The 19,890-nt window shown below is 35.1% G+C and overlaps 1 protein-coding gene across 2 annotated transcripts in view; it reads left to right on the top strand.

The window, feature by feature from the left end:
* The window catches only part of SLC16A10 (solute carrier family 16 member 10), a 143,988-nt gene that overhangs the window by 67,624 nt on the left and 56,474 nt on the right, over nt 1-19,890 (top strand). For both annotated transcript variants that reach the window (XM_074187372.1, XM_074187373.1), the window contains exons 2-3: nt 8,080-8,224; nt 16,802-17,264. In XM_074187372.1, the coding sequence (XP_074043473.1) occupies nt 8,080-8,224; nt 16,802-17,264 (608 nt within the window). The remainder of the gene's footprint in view (nt 1-8,079; nt 8,225-16,801; nt 17,265-19,890) is intronic.

The following is a 19,890-nucleotide window of genomic DNA, read 5'->3' on the forward strand; positions in this document are numbered from 1 at the left end:
TAGCTAGAGAGCAGTATGAGATCAGGCAGAAAAATGTAGTTTTATGTGAAACTGATAAATTTCAGTTAAGTTACAATTAGAGACTGTTAATATATCAAACTGGGTAGATTGATGTCAACAGACAGATAACTTCCCCCCGGAGTAAGGAAGAATCAGAATTCAAATCTAACTTCAGATTTACCAACTCTGTGCCTTAATTTCCTCATCTGTAAAAAAGAAAATAGCAAACTACTCCATTATCTTTGCCAAAAATACCTCTAATGGAGTCATAAAGAGTTGGGCATGATTGAAACAACTGAACAACATTACATCAAACAGATATTGATCCTGACAGAGTTGTTGGGTTTTTTGGTTTTTCCAAGGCAATGGGTTAAGTGACTTGCCCAAGGTCATATAGCTAGGTAATTATTTAGGGTCTATGGCTGTATTTGAACTCAGATCCTCCTGACTCCAGGACTGATGCTCTATCCACTGTGCTATTTAGTTTCCCCCTGACAGTTTTGATGTTGGATTTTAACTGATTATGGGAATTCAGTTATCCAATTCTTTAAGCTCCTAATTTTTTCCTGTGAATTTTATGTTGTGAGATATACCTGTTAATTGTGAGTATACTGGACTGTCTTCTAATTCTATTTCACTTGGAAAGCTAATCATCTTTCTTGGATTCAGCTGTCATCTTTATGTAGATAATCCTTGGATTTTTATCCACCTCTAACCTTTTCAGCTGCCTATAGGACATCTCAAACTAGATGTTCTGTAGATATCTTAAAGTCAGCATGTCTAAAACTGAACTTGTTAGATTTTATCTTCCTTTCTTCTTAACTTTCCTATTATGCCAAGGGTTCCACCATCTTCACACCACCCAGGTTTGCTACCTTAGTGTCATTGATTCCTTACTTTTTTTGCTATCCCTCATATTAAATTTGTTGTGAAGGACTGTTGATTCTATCTTCCTAACCTTTGTCATATACACTCTTTTCTCTTCTTTATCACTGTCACACCTCTCTCTCTCCCCTTCACCCAAGGCTCCCATTACCTCATGCCTGGACTATTGCAATAATCTGCCAACTGGTCTCTCTGCCACCAGTCTCTCCACTCCAATCTCTTCTCCACTCTGTTGACAAAGAGATCTTCTTATGATGCTAGTCTAACCATGTCACCTCTGCAATTTAATAAATTCCACTGCCCTTCATAACCTGTCCTTTCCATCCTTCCATACACTTTAAATTCACCACAGACACTCTTCTGTTCTTTGTTCAAAATATTCCATCTTCTGAATCAGAACATTTACTGTAACTATCCCCCATGCCAGTATTGCTCTCCTTTCTTATCTCTGCCTCCTGATTTCTTTCAAGTTCCAGTTAATATCCTACCTTTGAAATGAAGTCTTTTCTGATCCTCCTTAATTCTAGTGCCTTTACTGATTATCTCCAATTTATCCTGTTTAAAGTTTGTTTTTACTTAATTGTTTGTATTTTATCTCTTCCATTTAACTGTTTCTTGAGCTGGGTCTATTTTATGCCTCTTTTGTATTCCCAGCACTTAGTACAGACTATAGCAAACAGTAGACACTTGATAAATATTTATTGACTGATAATGTAGATTTCTTTGATATTCACCACTATCCCATCCTGCCTCCAACTTCAACCTGTAAAATAGTTTACAAATAGTAGTTACTTGATAGTCTTATTGACTGTTAGACTTCCTAAATAAAAGAAATGTTAAAAATGAAATGTTCTCTTAAAAACTATCAAGAAACCCAATAGAAAAAATTTTTTTGTTCAAGTACTGAGATTTTTTGAGGTATTTGATAAAAAAGATTTGCCTTAAATAATATAAAGAATGTGATCAAAAGATTAAATTGTGACTGGATTAAGTTATTCAACATTAATTTAATACTGTCTGTCTTTTAAGTTTTTAATCTCTTGTAATTGTGTGGTATTACATGCTTGCTCTTAGGCCAAGCCATTTTTAATTTCATCTTTGAAGTGGTAAGAGGATAGATATTCTTTTCTTCCTTCTTCCCCTCCCTCCCTCCACCTTCCTTCTTTCTCATTTTTTCTTTCTTTCTGTTATGTTCAATGTAGAAGGGAAAATAGACTTCAAGATCTTTTTATTCTCCCTTGAGATCCAAAAGAGAACTTTGAATTGTAAATTGACAGTTGCCAACTATTACCTATAAATCATTCCTAAGGTTAAGATTTGTATTTTCCTTTGTTTTTACTTATGATAAGATTTTAGATCTAGAGTTAGAAAAGAAACCTCAGAATTCATCTAGTCCAGCTTTCTTATGTTACACATAAGTAATTGAGGTCCAAGGAAGGACAATCCAAAGTAGTAACAGAGGTAGAATTTGAACTCGGGTCCTCTGACTCCAAATCCCTCTTTCATTCCCTGCCTCATACTACTTCCCATTATTATGATTATCCTGTAAACTTGATATCTAAAATATGATTGCTTGGGTTGTTGTACCTCTTTGTTTTGTTGCAGGTGCTTTCACATCCATTGTGAAAATCTATTGAGATAGGGAGATAATTCAGTGGATGGAGTGCTGTTGCTGGAGTTAAGCTCCAGACACTAGTTGTGTGTTCTTGGTCAAGTCCCTTAATACCTGTCTTAATTTTCTTAACTGTAAACTAGGAATAATAACAGAACCTGCCTTCTCAAGTTATTATGGAGGTAAAATCAGATTAAATTTGTAAAGCATTTTGTAAATATCATATAAATATGAGCTATCTAGTGTTTCTATTATTACCATTTTCTCATTTGTTCCTGAAAACAGTGTAAAGTAGGTAGAACAAGCATTGCTTTCTCCATTATAAAGATGACTAAGCTGAGATACTGAGGTTAAATTTGAAACTATATCGCTTGTTAGTGTTAGAACTGAGGCAAAAATTAATATTGTAACACACTCCTATATCTGGGAGTATTTGAAGACATCTATAGGACAGGAAAACAATCTACAATATAATAATAAATAATAATAAACTAATAGATAATTCTGAATTAAGATAATTCATTACTTTGTCATCTAAGACTTTATATTGTTCATTCATTTATTCAATCAACAAATAACCTACTGCTTGCCTAGCTTCAATAATTGAGTATTACCATATTGATTGCAAGATTATGTAGTACAGAGTCCCTTAAGGAGCTAACAGTCTTGTGAATCATTGTCTTGTTCTACAAGTTTTTGATATTGTGTTGAAATCTGCCACCCTACAACTCTGACCCATAGATTACAGTTCTGCCCTCTGGAGCTACACAGACTGGTGGAAAAGAGATCATGTGGTATAATTGGATTGGGGTTGAAGAGCTAATTTGTGACTTTGGGCAAGTCAATTAACCTCTCTCAGTAAGTTTTCTCGTCTGTAATAGCCTTCTATTTTTGGAGCAGGTCTCTTTTAGGTTAAACAATCAGTTAAAATTATGCTATCTCCTTCCTTTTCTATGAGATAACTCCTGCTATTACATTTTTGTTAAAAAATTAAATGACTGACAGTAGCTAGTTAGTTGAGTTTTGCCATGAAAAACTGCGGAGGTAGTGCTCTAGCTGAAGAAGTAATAAGAGAAGATGGAAGGCTGGACTTTATAGGGCATTAAAAAACATGCATTCCCGCCCCCTCCCAGTAACTATGAGTAGTGAATTAAGGACTCTTTCTAGTTCAATGGCCACTTATTTATCCTGTAGTAAACTATTGAAGCCTAAATCTCAGATCTCATCACTTAAGCTTTTTGTGGTTATTCTCTTGTCCTTTCAGCTCCACTACCCACATTCTTAGATTTAAGTCTTGAATTGATTGTACCCTCCCCCAAAAAAACACAATTCTTCCTAATGGACAGGTCTGAATAGAATACAAACTGCTTAGCCTGGCATTCAAGGCCCTCTGCTATCTGGCTTTCACCCACCTTTCTAGCAGTTTCATATTACTCCCCTTCATATGCTGCATGCTGTCCAATTTGATCACTCATCTATTCTTCAAGCTTAATATGCAGTCATATATTTACACAAGCTCATCTTTGCCCATTGTAATTCTTCTTAATACAATATCATAAATCAATGACTGGAAGGGATCTGAAAGATCATCTACTTCAACCACCTTGTTTTGCATATGAGGAAACTAAATGCCCAAGTAGGTAAAATGATTTGCCTAAGTTCACATTGCTTAACTGTGGGACCTTGGGCAAGTCACTTAACCCTATTGCCTTTTTAATTTTTGTTTTTTTAATGAGGCATTGGGGTTATGTGACTTGCCCAAGGTCACACAGCTAGGTGATTATTAAGTGTCTGAGGTTGGATTTGCACTCGGGTCCTCCTGACTACAGGGCCAGTGCTCTATCCAGTGCACCACTTAGCTGCCCCCAAGAAATAATTAAAAAAAAAGAATTAGAACCCTGGTTCTCTGACCTCAAAAACAATGGTTTTGCATTGAGACTTACCTATCAGGAAGATTAGAGGAGTTCTAAAAGGACAGACAACGTCATGGATGTTTGGCAAAGGTGTTTTGGAAAGGGGAATCCCCTAAGCTAAATTAAAAATTTTGCCATTGCCATTTGTCATTAAAAAAAAACCCAAAACAACATAGCAACAACTCCCCTCCCAAAAACTGTTCCCTTTGAGTAGAGAATGGTTGGTTGTTACAGTATTCAAATATGAATGAAATATTTTTTTTACTCCTTTTTGATATTTTCCCTTTAAGTCAGGCCACTTCCATTATCAAAAAAAAGTAATATTTGGAAAGAATTTTATTTTACTTTATATAATTTCAGTATAAAGGTTTCCCACTAGTTGAATTTCCCACCTGATATAAATACCACTTCTGTACCATGTGTTTTTCCTATGTCTAGGTTGGATGGAGGAGAGGTTAGAAAATGTCTGGTTTTGGTTTACTTTCTGGTGCTTTCCATTAGAGACTGTTGTGAATGGGAGGTTAGAAGCAAAAAAAATCACATCATCTTCATTTGTTTTCTTTGGCAATTGTAAAGGTGAAAATAGCAGACTCAGCAATGGAGATAGGTGCGACTTGTTGACAGTTTTCACAGAATGTTTAAATATTGCCATCCTTATGGGGGGGAGGGGAGCCATCACTGCTACCACCCTGTAGTGTCTAAAAACTCTCGTTACTCTTTGTGTGTATGTGTGTATGACAACTTAGTATCCTTTTCAAAATCTTTGAAATGACAACCACGACATTCTAGAAAGATTTATTTAATCCTTCCATATGAGCAGCTTCCTGTGGCAAAATAATTGATCCTTAGAAATGTTACTGTTGAGAGAAAACTGAGGTCCATGGTGTGGAGAGAGTTTGGAAAGAGTTCATGGATACAAGTCCTCATATGTTAACCAGGTATTACCATTCTTTTTTTTTCCTAAAATGATGGCTTAAAAAAAACAGGTTTATTGGCATACTGAACTATGGGATTGAACCTATTTTTTTTTGCCAAGTACAGTCATAACCATGGTATTACCTGAGTGGTAAACCGAAATGGGAGCATGGGTTGGTGACACTTCTGGTCTTAGCCAAAAAAAAAGAAAAATCGCTCAGCTCCTCAGTATTATCAGTTTAGGAGTACAGTACTAGGCTTAGAAGGTGGCTTCTTTTTAGTTTGAAGATTTTAAAAGTGTCACTGTTCTTACAGAAATTGAAAATATATTCTGGGTCCTGAGTATGTAAGAGGTGATGATAATGATTTTGCAATATTTTAGAGGGGTTTTTTGTTTTTGTTTTTGTTTTTGCAAGGCAGTGGGGTTAAGTGGTTTGTCCAAGGCCATACAGCTAGGTAATTATTAAGTGTCTGAGGCTGGATTTGAACTCAGGTACTCCTGACTCCAGGACCAGTGCTCTATCTACTGGCTACCTAGCCACCCCGATTTTGCAGTATTTTAAATAGATCTTTATGATAAAATAAATTGGCATTGAAGGGAAGAAAATTTTGAAATATTTCCTATGTTTGATCTATTTTACATTTATTTTTGATTAACAAGACCTTAGCAACATCTTACAAAAAGAAATATTTACTTTTTTCCCCCCAAGGCAATATGATTAAGTGATTTGCCCAAAGTCACACAGCTATGGAAATATTAAGTGTCTGAGATCTGATTTGGTCTGGACTCTTCCTGACTACGGGGACAGTACTCTATTATTCACTGTGCCACCTAGCTGCCCCCCAAATACTTACATTTTAAGTGCTAGTCTCCTTAGAGTGAATTTCCACTCATAAATTAATGTTAGTGAAATCTGAATGTTAACATCTAACATTTTCAAATGTTATAAATGGCTGGAGAATACTGAGACCAGAGTGATTAAAATGGTTTTTATTGAGATATCTTAACAAATTGACACACCTCTCTCATGGTGGGAGAGAGGGGCAGAGAAATCCCAACATACAAGCTCTTTTATGCTCTTTGAAAGACCTTGTTCCTGCCCCTTCATGCCAATCATAGGCAGGGATCACAAATCTTAATTGATACATTGGTTCCTATATATTTCCCCACCCTGCTCATTATACTAATGAGCAAGAACAGATAGATCTCTTTGAGCATGTACAAAGGAGAAGACTCTAGGTTACTGTTGACCAGTTAAAGACTAGTTTCTTCTAATCTAGTTTGTCATTTTTGGAATAGGATTAGAACTCTCCCAGTTTTGTTATGACTGGGGCCATTCCTTCATTGTAATGGATTTCAAAGGGGCCCCCTTCACACCCTGTGAAGACCAACTGTGCCCTTCATTCCTCACACAAAAATGTGAATTGGATTTATCCAGAGAGTAGTATCCGGGTCTACTAATGGAGCTGCCTTCCATCCTCTGATTTATCCTACCTCACTGTCTTCTCCTTATCAACAACAGTTAAAGAAGAAGAGTGAGGTCATTATAGTGGAGCTGACATCATATTTTGTACTCTCATTTCTGTCTGCCCTTTCAGGTTTTACTTGCCCTTCATTTTTTTCCCCCTTTCTGTTGGGGCAGAAATAGAGTTTAAAGTATGATTGTTTGAATAAATGTATAGTTTAAGAAGAAAATATTTACTTGGAAAAAATATAAAATGTTAAAAAAAAATTAGGGGCATGCTAAACCCCCTTAATTTGGTTCTAATAATTGGAAATTTTTTGACTGTATGCAAGGATATAATCAAAAATTTAGCATTACTAAAGAAAATTTTTATTAATTCATAAATAATAAGATTCAGAACTTGTGAAGAGATCGAGAAGTAATTTAATCCAATCTCTTCACTTTACAAAATGGGTAAAATGAGTTCATCCAGGCTCAATTTCTATGTTCTCAGAATAAAATTTACAGTTAAGAGCCAGTGAAAACCTTTTTTTTTCACCAATTACCCTGAATTTAATTTCCTTTTTTTTTGGTTCTATTTTTTTAGATCCCTTTGCACAGATTTGTATTTGTTATCAACAGTTATGGGGGTGAATGAAGAGCAAATTTGACTTTGTCCCAAGTTGCCAAATTCAAAGGGTACTTAGAGCACTTGCAATCTTTCAGCAGAATGGAAACTATTGAGCTTAGCAATTAAAATAGGAAGCTGCCAGATGGCAGATTGTGGGTAGCCACACTGCTGCCCTGTCCTACCTCAGCTTTGCACTCTACCCCAATGACTGTTTGCAGCACCCATCTACTAGTGTTTGAAAATCTGTCTCCTCTACCCTACTTGAGCCAGTGTAGCTTTCTGCCCTACTTCCCCTAAAGAAGTATCTTTTTCTGCTGCTTGTCTTGTGTGTGAAAACCTCTAATAAGGACTCTGGCTATCAAAAACAGTGTAGGTTAGTACTCTTAATATTCCAGGGAGAATGCTTAACTTACACAAGAAAATAAATTTTTTAAGAAACCTATGTTTATAGAAACAATTGATTGCTATGCTAACAGTTAAACATTTCTGTAACAATTTTACTATTAGGTCACACTTTGTTATCTGTGATTTAGTTATTTTCATTGATTCAGTTTAGTGTCCCTTCTAAACAGGCTGAATTAGAAAGAATTGTCCATATTATATTTTACTGCATATGCTGAAATATTTGGTGAATACTATTGACTTATTTTGTTGCCATCTTTTTTCTCTCTTTTACAGCTTGGGTGAGTTCTCTGTCCATGGGAATGATCTTTTTCTGCTGTCCTATAGTGAGTGTATTCACAGATATATTTGGATGTCGCAGAACAGCTGTTGCTGGGGCTGCTGTGGGGCTCATTGGACTTATGTCTAGTTCTTTTGTAAGGTAAGGAACCAATCTTCTCATATTTGATTGTCAATAACTGTTTGATATCCTAAAGTCACTCATTTATCCTCAGCAACTGCAAATCCGTTTTGGAATTTTGGATTTCATTTTTTTCTTGTACACAGAAGGCAGCAAAAACATGTTGTTATCCTGATTTTCTAATTCAATCAATTAGAATTGAGTAAAGCAAATAATGAAAGGTGTTTGGAGTCTAAGCTTTTTTTCTAAAAATAGCAATTTACTAAGGCAGTAGTTCTTTGAATTCTTATTAATTCTTATTAACATAAACTAGAGTGCATACTTGGGAAACTGCTATAATAATGGGAGGATTATTCATTTTAAGGAGTGACAAAGCAAAGTAGAATTTTTAGCATTTTGCAAAGCAAATGGGGTTAAGTGGCTTGCCCAAGGCCACACAGCTAGGTAATAATATTAAGTGTCTGAGGCAAGATTTGAACCCAGGTACTCCTGACTCCAGGGCTAGTGCTCTATCCACTGCGCCACCTAGCTGCCCCTAAAGTAGAATTCTTAAAAGTCTTATCATTATGCTCATAAATTATTTAATATTTTCATCAATGGTATAGAAAGTATGTGGAAGTTCATTAGTTACTCCAATCCCAAATGGGATGATGTTGAACCTTGGTTGAAGGATCTGGACTTGGTCAATAGGTACATTGAAGAAATTCATGCTAAGAAGGGGGAAAAATAGTAAGAAGAAAATATCCAGGGAGCATTGAATTAGAATCAGTCAGTAGGGTGTGGCTAGGTGGCCAAGTGGATAAAGCACAGGCCCTGGAGTCAGGAGTACCTGGGTTCAAATCCAGTCTCAGACACTTAATAATTACCTAGCTGTGTGGCCTTGAGCAAGCCACTTAACCCCATTTGCCTTGCAAAAAACTAAAAATAAAAAAGGAATACTTTATTGAAATAAATCTAAGAACCATAAGACAATCTTTGCATTTTTTTGTAGCAATGCTTTTCCCCTCATGAAGGTTACTTTTTTAAATTGGAAGTTTCATATAATAATAATAACAATGATGATGATAAATAATAATAATGCCTCAGAGAGGCATGACAGTGGTTCTGAGTTCTCATAGACAATATCAGCAGAGCAGAAGTTCTGGCAGATCTTGTTTATTTGGAAAGGCTCTGGGTAATGGACTGTTGCATCAGTCATCCAGTATAGAAAAGTTTGTTTTGGGGTTATTTTGACTATACATAATGATGAATTTTATCAGCTTCAACCATACATGAAGATAATCTACTAAGATATATAACAAAAGTGTAGTCTGTATTAATAGATGGGAAAGGCTCAGAATTGCTAATCATGGATCTTTGACCTATTAAAATAATGGAGGAAAAACTATAGGTTTCCATGTATGAACAAAGCTGGGTAACAAGTACATTTTAATTGAGCCAGTGAAATTAATAATAGCATGAAATCTGATTTAAGAGAAATTACTGGTAATTGAATCCCCAATAAGAGGAGACAAAGTCAATGAATTTAGAATGGAACCCTTTTACTAGAGTATTGAGTTCAGTTCTGAGCTACACAATTGAAGAATGTAGAAAACTTGGAAAGGTTTCAGAGGAGAGCCATAAAAATTGTTAAAGGTTGGTGGGAAAGACCTATGTGGAAGGTGCAAAACTGGACAAGCATATAGATGCCATTGGCTAGATTTTAAAATTAAAACTTCTGTGTATTATTGTTTCCTAGAGGCTTTGAGCTATCCAGGTGATTTGACTTAGTAGAAAATCCCTGTGTATCATGGAGAGAATTCTTTTTCGCATTTAAAATATGTACATTTGGGGTGGCTAGGTGGCCCAGTGGATAAAGCACCAGCCCTGGAGTCAGGAGTACCTGAATTCAAATCCAGTCTCAGACACTTACTAATTACCTAGCTGTGTGGCCCTGGGCAAGCCACTTAACCCCATTTGCCTTGCAAAAAACCTAAAGCAAAAAAACAAACAATAAAATATGTACATTTGCAATAAGTTACATTAAAAAGGCTTGTGCTTTTCTGTGTATTGTATCCTTGGTCACTACCTACCAGTTTGTCTTGCCTTTCCCTATCCTGTTTTGATTCTGGGAAGGGATAATTGAAATTTAATTATTGAGAGAAAACTGAGAGGAGATGTAAAAGTTAAGTATGTAAGAAGAATCACTGTGAATAATAGGTTATTATAATGTATGTGGGCAAATACCTGAATTGTTTTTATGGTGTTAAAACAAGATACATGTCTGAGAAATAGAATAATACCAGGTATCTTGGATTTAGATAGCATTTTTCTTTCAAATTCCTCAGCTCATACAAGATTCCTAAAAATTCAATTTGGAAATAAATATTAAGCACTTATTATCTGCTAGGCATTGTGCCAAATAAAAAATATGAAGCAACTTCTACTCTCAAGGAATATTCTAAACATCTAAACAGATGTCTCCATTAAAGGTCATATTTCTTCTGTTTAAAGTACAATGTTAGGGGTGGCTAGGTGGCTCAGTGGATAGAGCACGGGCCCTGGAGTCAGGAGTACCTGAGTTCAAATCCGGCCTCAGACACTTAATAATTACCTATCTGTGTGGCCTTGGGCAAGCCACTTAACCCCATTGCCTTGCAAAAAACAAACAAAAAAAAAGAACCCTAAAGTATATTGTTCATATGTAAGATGATGAGAATGTGACTAAGGTGATGGTTTATTTCATTTATTGCCATATACTATTCTGGGTTCTGGGGATGTAAAAACAAAATTTAAAAACCTGAAATTATCTCTACTTTCAAAGAGCTTTCATTCTATTAGAGGAGACAGCATCTAAATATTTGTTATACATGGAATAAATTTTTAATAAATATAAAGTAGCTAATGAAGAACACTAACAGTTAAGGAATATCGAGAAAGATAAAAGGAAAGAAAGGCTTAGTATAGAATGTGCTTCTTATCTCTGAGGTACCACCTCACACCTCTCAGACTGGCCAATTGACCAGAAAGGACAATGATCAATGTTGGAAGGAATGTGGGAAATCTGGGACACTAATACATTGTTGGTGGAGCTGTGAACTCATCCAACCTTTGAAGAGCAATTTGGAATTATGCCCAAAGGGCAATAAAAATGTGCATACTTTTTTATCCAGCAATAGCACTACTGGGTCTGTACCCTGATGAGATCATGAAAAAGGATAAAAACATCACTTGTTTAAAAATATTCATTGCAATTCTGTTTGTGGTGGCAAAGAATTAGAAATTGAGTGAATGTCCATAACTTGGGAAATGGCTGAACAAATTGTGGTATAAGTATGTCGTGGAACACTATTATTCTATTAGAAACCAGGAGGGATAGGAATACAGGGAAGGGGGGGGGGGTTGCATGAACTGATGTTGAGCAAGTTGAGCAGAACCAGAAGAACATTGTATTCCTTATTAGCAATATGGGGTTGATGATCAATCTTAATGGACTTGCTCATTCCATCAGTGCAACAATCAGGGACAATTTTGGGGTATCTGCAGTGGAGAATACCATCTTATTCTGAGCAAGAATTATGGGGTTTGAACAAAAACCAAAGACTGTTACCTTTAATTTTAAAAAAAAACTTATCTTGTTATATAATTTTGCTATCTCTTATATTTTATTTTTTTTTCCTTAAGGATATGATTTCTCTCTCAAAAATTCAACTTAGATCAGTGTACAGCATGGAAACAATGTAAAGACTAACAGACTGCCTTCTTGGGGGGGGTTGGGGAGAGGGAAGTGAAATTGGGGGAAAATTGTAAAATTCAAAAATAAGTTAAAAATGAGATTCTGTAAGGTGAAATAAGCAGAAATAAAAAAAGTTGAAAGAAGGAAATCTTTGGAAGAAACATGAGTTCTGTTTTGAACATGCTGAGTTTAAGATGCCTCTGAGGCATTCAATTTGAAATGGCTAATGGGAAGTTGGTGATATGGGACTGAAAGCTCAGGATGAAGACTGGGGCTGGTTATGTAGATCTGTGAGTCATCTGGGTAAAGATTGTAATTACACTATTGGAGCTAAGTAGGGTGACAAGAATGCCTGAGGATAAAAGCATTTGAGAATAACCACAATTATGAAGGGTGATATCAAATTGATGAGCTATCAAAGGAGACTGAGTTGACCAGATGATGAGGAAAATCAGAAGAGAGTAATGTTCCAAAGTCCCAAAGAAAGTATTCAGGAAGAAAGATGATCAACAGTGGCAAATGCAGCAGAATAGTAAAGAAGAATTCAGAATGAGAAAAAGAAATAGCCCACCAAATTTGTCAGTTAAGAGATTCTTGTTTACTTTGGAGAGAGTATTTTCAGTTGAGTAATGCCAGAAGTTAGGTTGCAAAGTGATGGAATAATAAAAGTGGAAGCAAATATGCTGGACCCCTTTTCCTAGAAGTTTGACTGACAAAGGGAAGAAAGAAAAAAGATGATAGTTTGAGAGAATGGTAAGATCTGGTGAAAGTATTTTAAGTGTGGAGAAGACTTGGGCATGCTTTAAGGCACTAGAAAAAGAACCTGTAGTTAGTAAATGATTAAAGATTTTAGAGAGGGAATTATAGTTGAGGGGGCAGTCTGCTAAATGAAGACAAGGTGGGATAGGATTAAGGGCACAAATAGAAGGGGTGACCTTGACAAGGAGAAAGGCTATCAGTGTTATTAGAGACTAGAGGAAAGTAAGAGACAATAGATGATTGTGTCAGGGAGCTTTGAAATAAAGAGAAGGGGAAAAGAAATTCCTTAACAAATGACCTTAATTTTTAATAGGATAAGAGAAATAAGAAGGATGGGAGGCTTTATGAAGGAAAAGGAAGTTTAGAACAGCTTTTGTTGGAAATGGGATAGGGAGACAGTTATTTAAGAAGAAAGGATTATCATTTTACTTTTTGTAAGATGCATGTGATTCTGGGTAAATCACTTAATCTATTTTTGCCTCTGTTTCCTCAGCTGTAAAAATGGGGATAATAAATAATTTATCTTGCTAAGTTGTTGTAAAAATCAAATGATATAGTAATTATAAAGAACACAGTAATTGTAAAGAGCATAGTAAATACTATATAAATATTGCCAATTTTATTATTGTCATTTCTAATGCTACTACCTTTGTTGCAGTGAGGAACTAATCAAGGTGAGATATTTTAAATTTTCATATTTTTGGAGAAGGAACCATCATTCTAGCATTCACATCACTTTATATGCTAAGCCTTTCTTGAATGCTAGTGCCCTCACTTATATGTAGTGCTCCCATTCAGCAAAGATGTATGACTTTCTCAAACATCTCTACAGCAACAAGTGAGTAGGAAGGGGAAAAAAGTGAATGTTGAGAGTAATTCAGACTAGGATTTTGTCCAGGGGTATGCAACAGTAGGATTTAGGAATTAGAGATTCAAGAGAAGAGGGCAGTGTAGAATTGTATTATTATAGGTTTGAGATTGGGAAGAGAGGAAAGTGAAATGGGAGCAGGGCTCATAGGCTGAATTCTGTAGGGCAGAGGAATTGGAGGTCACAGAAAGGCCTAAGAATGGAGGGATAAGATATGGGGAGAAATGAAATTATAGATTGTAGATCCAAACAATTCTCTGAGATAAATAATTGTGCAAATATATCAATCACTTTTCTAACAATTTTTCCTATTCCTAATTCTCTTTAACAAATAGAAGCATGTTTCTATACAAAAGACAAGATTCTGTCTTTATAGCACTTCATTTTTATTTGTCATATGCTGTTTAACTGTGTTCATTGATCTTTTTCTTTGTAGTTTTCTATTTGCATTATTTTTTGATGACCTTAACTCAAATATATATGACATATCAGTATATATGGCATGCATAGCTGTATTAAGGGCTTTGGAAAAGTGCGAATGTAAAACAATTCAGCTTTATTATCTGTTTAGGCAAGCAACTTATGTAGTCAAGCAAGTCAGATCAATATAATTTCATATAAAGTAAATTGGTAAGTGCTAAATAATAATAGTTAAGATTTATATAGGGCCTTCTATGTATCAGACAACAATCTTATGAGATAGATCCTCTTATTCCCATTTTTACGGTTGAAGAAACTGAGGTAGACAAAGATTAAGTGACTTGCCTAGGGTCATTTAGCTTGTGTTTGAGGCTACATTTGAACTCGGATCTTTCTGACTTCAGACCTGGTGCTGTATATACTGAATATACTGAGCCTTACTATGTGTGCTTCTGTACTAATCCAAACACAAAATTTCCTCTAAATTTCTTAATTTAGGAAACACATAATTGCATTTTAGTTTTATAGTTTAGTAATTCATTTTTATAAGTCATTTAACTATTGGATTTTTTTTTTTTTTAGGTTTTTGCAAGGCAAACAGGGTTAAGTGGCTTGCCCAAGGCCACACAGCTAGGTGATTATTAAGTGTCTGAGACCGGATTTGAACCCAGGTACTCCTGACTCCAGGGCCGGTGCTTTATCCACTGCGCCACCTAGCTGCCTCTTAACTATTGGATTTCAATAGCAGCCATCTAGAATTCTAACTACAGATCTTGATGTATTTTTCTTATTTCCCCTCCCAACCTTGTCAAGAAAAGTTGTTAAAAACTCCTTGAGTTTTATTGAAAGGTTATTAATGTAAGAATCTTGATTCAGTAAGCTTTATGATATAAGAGACAGTGGGGGGGTTCTGCTAGAGAAGTACAGCAAAAGGCACAGCTCTGTTACAGTAATAGTAAAAGTAGAGACACTTGACAATTGATATTCATAATGATAACTTGTAGTGACTCAGAAAATATATACTGTATTCAATGTTTTTGCTTAAGAAAGCTAGGAGAACATTTTAAAAGTTATTGCCTTTTGATGACCTTAACTCAGATTAATTGCAATTCACCAGGCATGTGAGTACATATAGCATGTATAGCTAAAATGACTTGGAAAAAAATCAGCATCTAAGAATCTCAAGTCAGATGAATTCACAGAGATGGATAGCTTATTCTCTAATGCTAAATTAATGGGGTATTCCCATAAAAGTATTTTGTAGTTGTCTTAGTTTTATTTCATTAATGAAATTTTTAACTTCTTGAAACCAAGCAATATCTTTTTAAAAAATATTTCTTTTTGGGGCGGCTAGGTGGCATAGTGGATAAAGCACCGGCCCTGGAGTCAAGGGTACTTGCTTTCAAATCCGGTCTCAGACACTTAATAATCACCTAGCTGTGTGGCCTTGGGCAAGCCACTTAACCCCATTGCCTAGCAAAAAAAAAAATTATTTTTGTTTCCTGGAGGAATGGTTTGCTCACTAAATATTTGTTGTATGAACAAATAGCACAAAGTAAAGGAATGACTATTGTAGGGTAAGCTATATTAGGAAAAGTTTGTGGAAGCAAGGTTTTGAAGGGACTTGAAAGTACTTGAGAATGGACATGGTAAAAAGACTTGGCCACATGTATTTGTTGCTTTTGGAGAGCCTTCTGAAGTATTGATCAGCCCAGTACTTTGACATTCTTGTCTTTAGTCTTTCCATTTTGCTAGGAACTTGACCTAACAATTCCTCACATATAATAGGTGTCAGTAAATGCTTATTGAGTAGAATTGAATAATTAACGTCAGCCTCTAAGGTTTCTAACATATTCTCTGCTTTTGTTGCTTTTAAAATGAACTTTTTTAAAGTCTAAATAAATGCTGTTCACTAGCTTCTTTTTATTCTTGATCTATTCTTTTTATTCAAAGAATTCAATAAATTTTAAGCATTTTACTTTTTTATAAAATAAATGCTTACTTGGGCCAGTCTGCCATTACTATAAATACTTTATGATTCTTTAACCATCTTTATGGATTCAGGGCTAATAAACAAGAGCTATTTTATCTTAGTACTGTTGTATTATTTGCACAACCAACAGTAACATAAAGGTAGGGCAAAGTTTGATCCATAGAGCTTAGGTTAGGAAAAATAAGTCCTGTTTGCTAATGTTCTGGAAGTATATTAATAAAGGGAAATGCAATGAAATTTCTCTGTCAGACTATTTTAATATAGTGGATATTTGTTTATATAGTAGTAACATCAATGTTGAAATCTTTTCCCTCAGTGTGTTTTAATAAATGAAATCTAATCTGATTGTTTCACTGAATTTATTTGAAAAAAACCCAAATCATTCTTGACTCTATTAAACCTGATTCTATTTTTTCATTTTATTATATTTACAAATTATCAAAACCCCTCATGATTTCAAGTGAACTATTATAGTCTTCCTGAGTTCATGAAATCACTCTTAAGTCTTAAACTTTTATAACCATGACAAAAGACATTTATATACCTTCAGATTGTTTTTAGTGTAAAAATTCTACCTAAGAATAGTGGATTTTTCTTCCTTTTCTCTCTCTCCTTCTCCTTTCCAAACTTCCTTTTCTTTTCTCTTTCCTTTTCTTTTTTTCTTCCCTTCCCCTCCCCTCAGTAGTACTTATGGATAATATACATTGATTTTAGCATCAACAATTTTGAGGAAACAATATAATGGAAATTAATTAAATTTAATTTAATTAAAAATGGGCCAATCTCAGTCATTACAATAATCAATAGTGAAAATTATTTTCCTTTTCTTTCATTTTCATACAGCTCCATCGAGCCTCTGTATCTCACTTATGGAATTATATTCGCCTGTGGGTGCTCATTTGCATACCAGCCATCGTTGGTCATTTTGGGACATTATTTCAAGAAACGCCTGGGACTGGTAAATGGAATCGTCACTGCTGGCAGCAGCGTTTTCACAATATTACTCCCTTTACTTTTAAGGGTACTGATTGATAAACTGGGCCTGTTTGATACACTCAGAGTCCTGTGCATCTTCATGTTTGTTCTTTTTCTGGCTGGCTTTACCTACAAACCCTTTCTCTACCAGGAAAAATATAAAGAAAGTGGGAAGAAAGGAGAGAAGAAATTCTTTCTTTTTTCCAGGAGAAAGTTTAGTCCTCCAAAAAAGATTTTTAATTTCTCCATCTTCAAGATTACAAGTTATTCAGTCTGGGCTTTTGGAATTCCTCTTGCACTTTTTGGATATTTTGTGCCTTATGTTCACTTGGTAAGTGTGGTTCTTTGGCTTATTTTGCCATGTTCTGTTAATACTTTATAGGTGAAAAATCTTGGTGGATGAAACAAATAATATATTCATCTGAAGTTGATTTGGAACACTTTCCTGGTTATACTCCATGACCTCTTCTAATGAGAAATATCTGAGCTCAAGGCCAAATAACCATTCAATTGTTTTGGGGTTAAATTAGACCATCTCTAAATTCCCTTCCAGCTTTAAAATTCTATGATCCTAGGAACTGGGAAATACATCACTAATCATTTTTGGGCTAATGACCTATCTTCCTGCCAGATAAAGTAAACCATGGGATAAACTGGATATTGGAGTATGGAACAAGACTACAATATCATTGACTTTGTTTACCAAGATGATGGTTTTATTAATGACTTAACCTTGTTCAGGAATTTTTTAACTGAATCAAATGAAAGAACACATGACCTGTGGCATAGATGTAACAAATTGCCATATCCTGATCTCAACTATTCTCTTAAATTTGGTATTGCTTCAAGTGATCTAATACAGCGTCTTTGAAGAACTGGTCAGGAAAAAAGATGCCTCAACAGCAACATCTTCTTTAATTTCAGAATAAAACCTGAGAACTTCCATCCTCTCCTCTTAGATGGAGAATAAGATTACTTTATTTCTGCTTCTTTGAAATATATATGAAGAAATCTGCATCTAAGCCTTAAAAATACAAAATAACAAATTCTATGCTCAGTAACTACAATACTGTCAATAATATTAATGTGCAAAAAACAAATACTGGTCAAATACAGTGGTTAATTTTAGAATATCAGGGATTGATTTATTGGAGTGTCCATATATCATTCAGTCAATAGGCATTGATTAAGCACTAGCTACAGGTTCAGTGCCAGGGAATACAAAGTAAAGCAAAAGACAGTCCCTGTTCTCAGTTCATCATCTAATGGAGGGAAACAACTTTATACAAACAAAAGATACACAGAATAAATCAGAGGTAGTCAGCAAAGGAAAGGCACTTGTTTTTAATTATAACTATCATTTACATTTCATTTTTTTGTTCTATTTTGTTTTTGTTTTTGCAAGGCAGTGGGGTTGAGTGACTTGTCTAAGATCACACAAGTGTCTAAGGTCAAATTTGAACTCAGTTCCTCCTGACTCCAGGGCCAGTGCTCTATCCACTGCTCCACCAGCTGCCCCGGAAAGGCACTAGTTTTAAAGAATATTGGGACAAATTTCCTGTAGATGGTGCGATTTTAAACTAGTACTTGAAGGAATCTAGGGAAGCCAGAAGACAGAGAAAGGAGAGAACTGAAGGCATACCCAGAGTTAGGAGATGGAGATGTCTTCTGTTAATAATAGCAAAGAGGCTAATGCCATTTACTTTTTTTTTTTTTTTTTTTTTGGCAAAGCAATGGGGTTTAGTGGCTTGCCCAAGGCCACACAGCTAGGTAATTGTTAAGTGTCTGAGGCCGGATTTGAACTCAGGTACTCCTGACTTTAGGACTGATGCTTTATCCATTGCATCACCTAGCTGCCCTGTAATGTCATTTACTTACAGAAATTATGTAGTTTGGACAGGGCATGTAAGGTGTAAAAGAAGGGTCAGGTTATGAAGGACTTTGAACGCCAAATAGAGGGTTTTATACTTGATCCTACAGGTGATAGGGAACCATTGGAGTTTATGGAGAAAGTCAACATGATTAGACTTTTGCTTTAGGAAGAATTCTTTGATAGATGAGTGTAGAATGGACTGAAGCAGAGAGATTTTAGTCAGTGAAACCAATTAGCAAGCTATTGCATATTGTCTAGGCTGAAGGAAACATCCCTTTTTTAAGCACTGTCAGTTGGCAAATCAATTACTTTTCAGAAAATATACTTTGTGAATCAATTTGTCTGGCTAGATAATTCTTAGGAAGTATCTGCTAGGTAAAAATAAAATGTATTTTTAAAAAGTACCAGATATCCATTATTATGAAGGGATTGTTTCTTTTTGTAGGATTTGGGCATGGACAGTGAGACAACATTATCCCATAATGTGTGACAATATATAGTTTTAGTGTGCTGATAAATTTTATTGTCTTCTTTGGGAAAAAAATACTGCTTCTGGAGAAATTGAAGCATAAATTATCTTTTTTTAAGATAAAAAGTATCTTCAGTTTGCAAACTTTATATTCCCCAAATCTTATGAGCTCATGATAATATAATAAATTGATAGTTCTTTAATAAAATTTTGTCTAAGAATATAACTGTGCCACATAGCCTCCCCTAAATCCTACTTTTTAAAAAAAGAAATATATTCTATATTCTAATGATATATTATATTTTAAGATCTAAATTAGGAAGAGGAATTTGTCCTGATTTAATTGCAGTCTTTTCTCTGCCATTTCCTTACACTTCTTTCTTTCCTCAAGGACAAGTAGCTATGTAGAACATAAGGCTTCACATTTAAAACACCAGCAAACTACTGTAGAAACATAGTTCCAATCCCCCCTACCACCACCACAAGTTGGCATTCTTTCTCATAATACTCATAATAGCTCCTTCTTATTTTTCCTAACTGCTGCTCTATTTCAACCCAATGTATGCCTTGGCAACTCTATCCTTGGTGGTATTGTTCCAGAAGTTTTTCTGAAGG

The sequence above is a fragment of the Macrotis lagotis genome, chromosome 5 (assembly GCF_037893015.1).
Source record: "Macrotis lagotis isolate mMagLag1 chromosome 5, bilby.v1.9.chrom.fasta, whole genome shotgun sequence".
Lineage (NCBI taxonomy): Eukaryota > Metazoa > Chordata > Mammalia > Peramelemorphia > Peramelidae > Macrotis > Macrotis lagotis.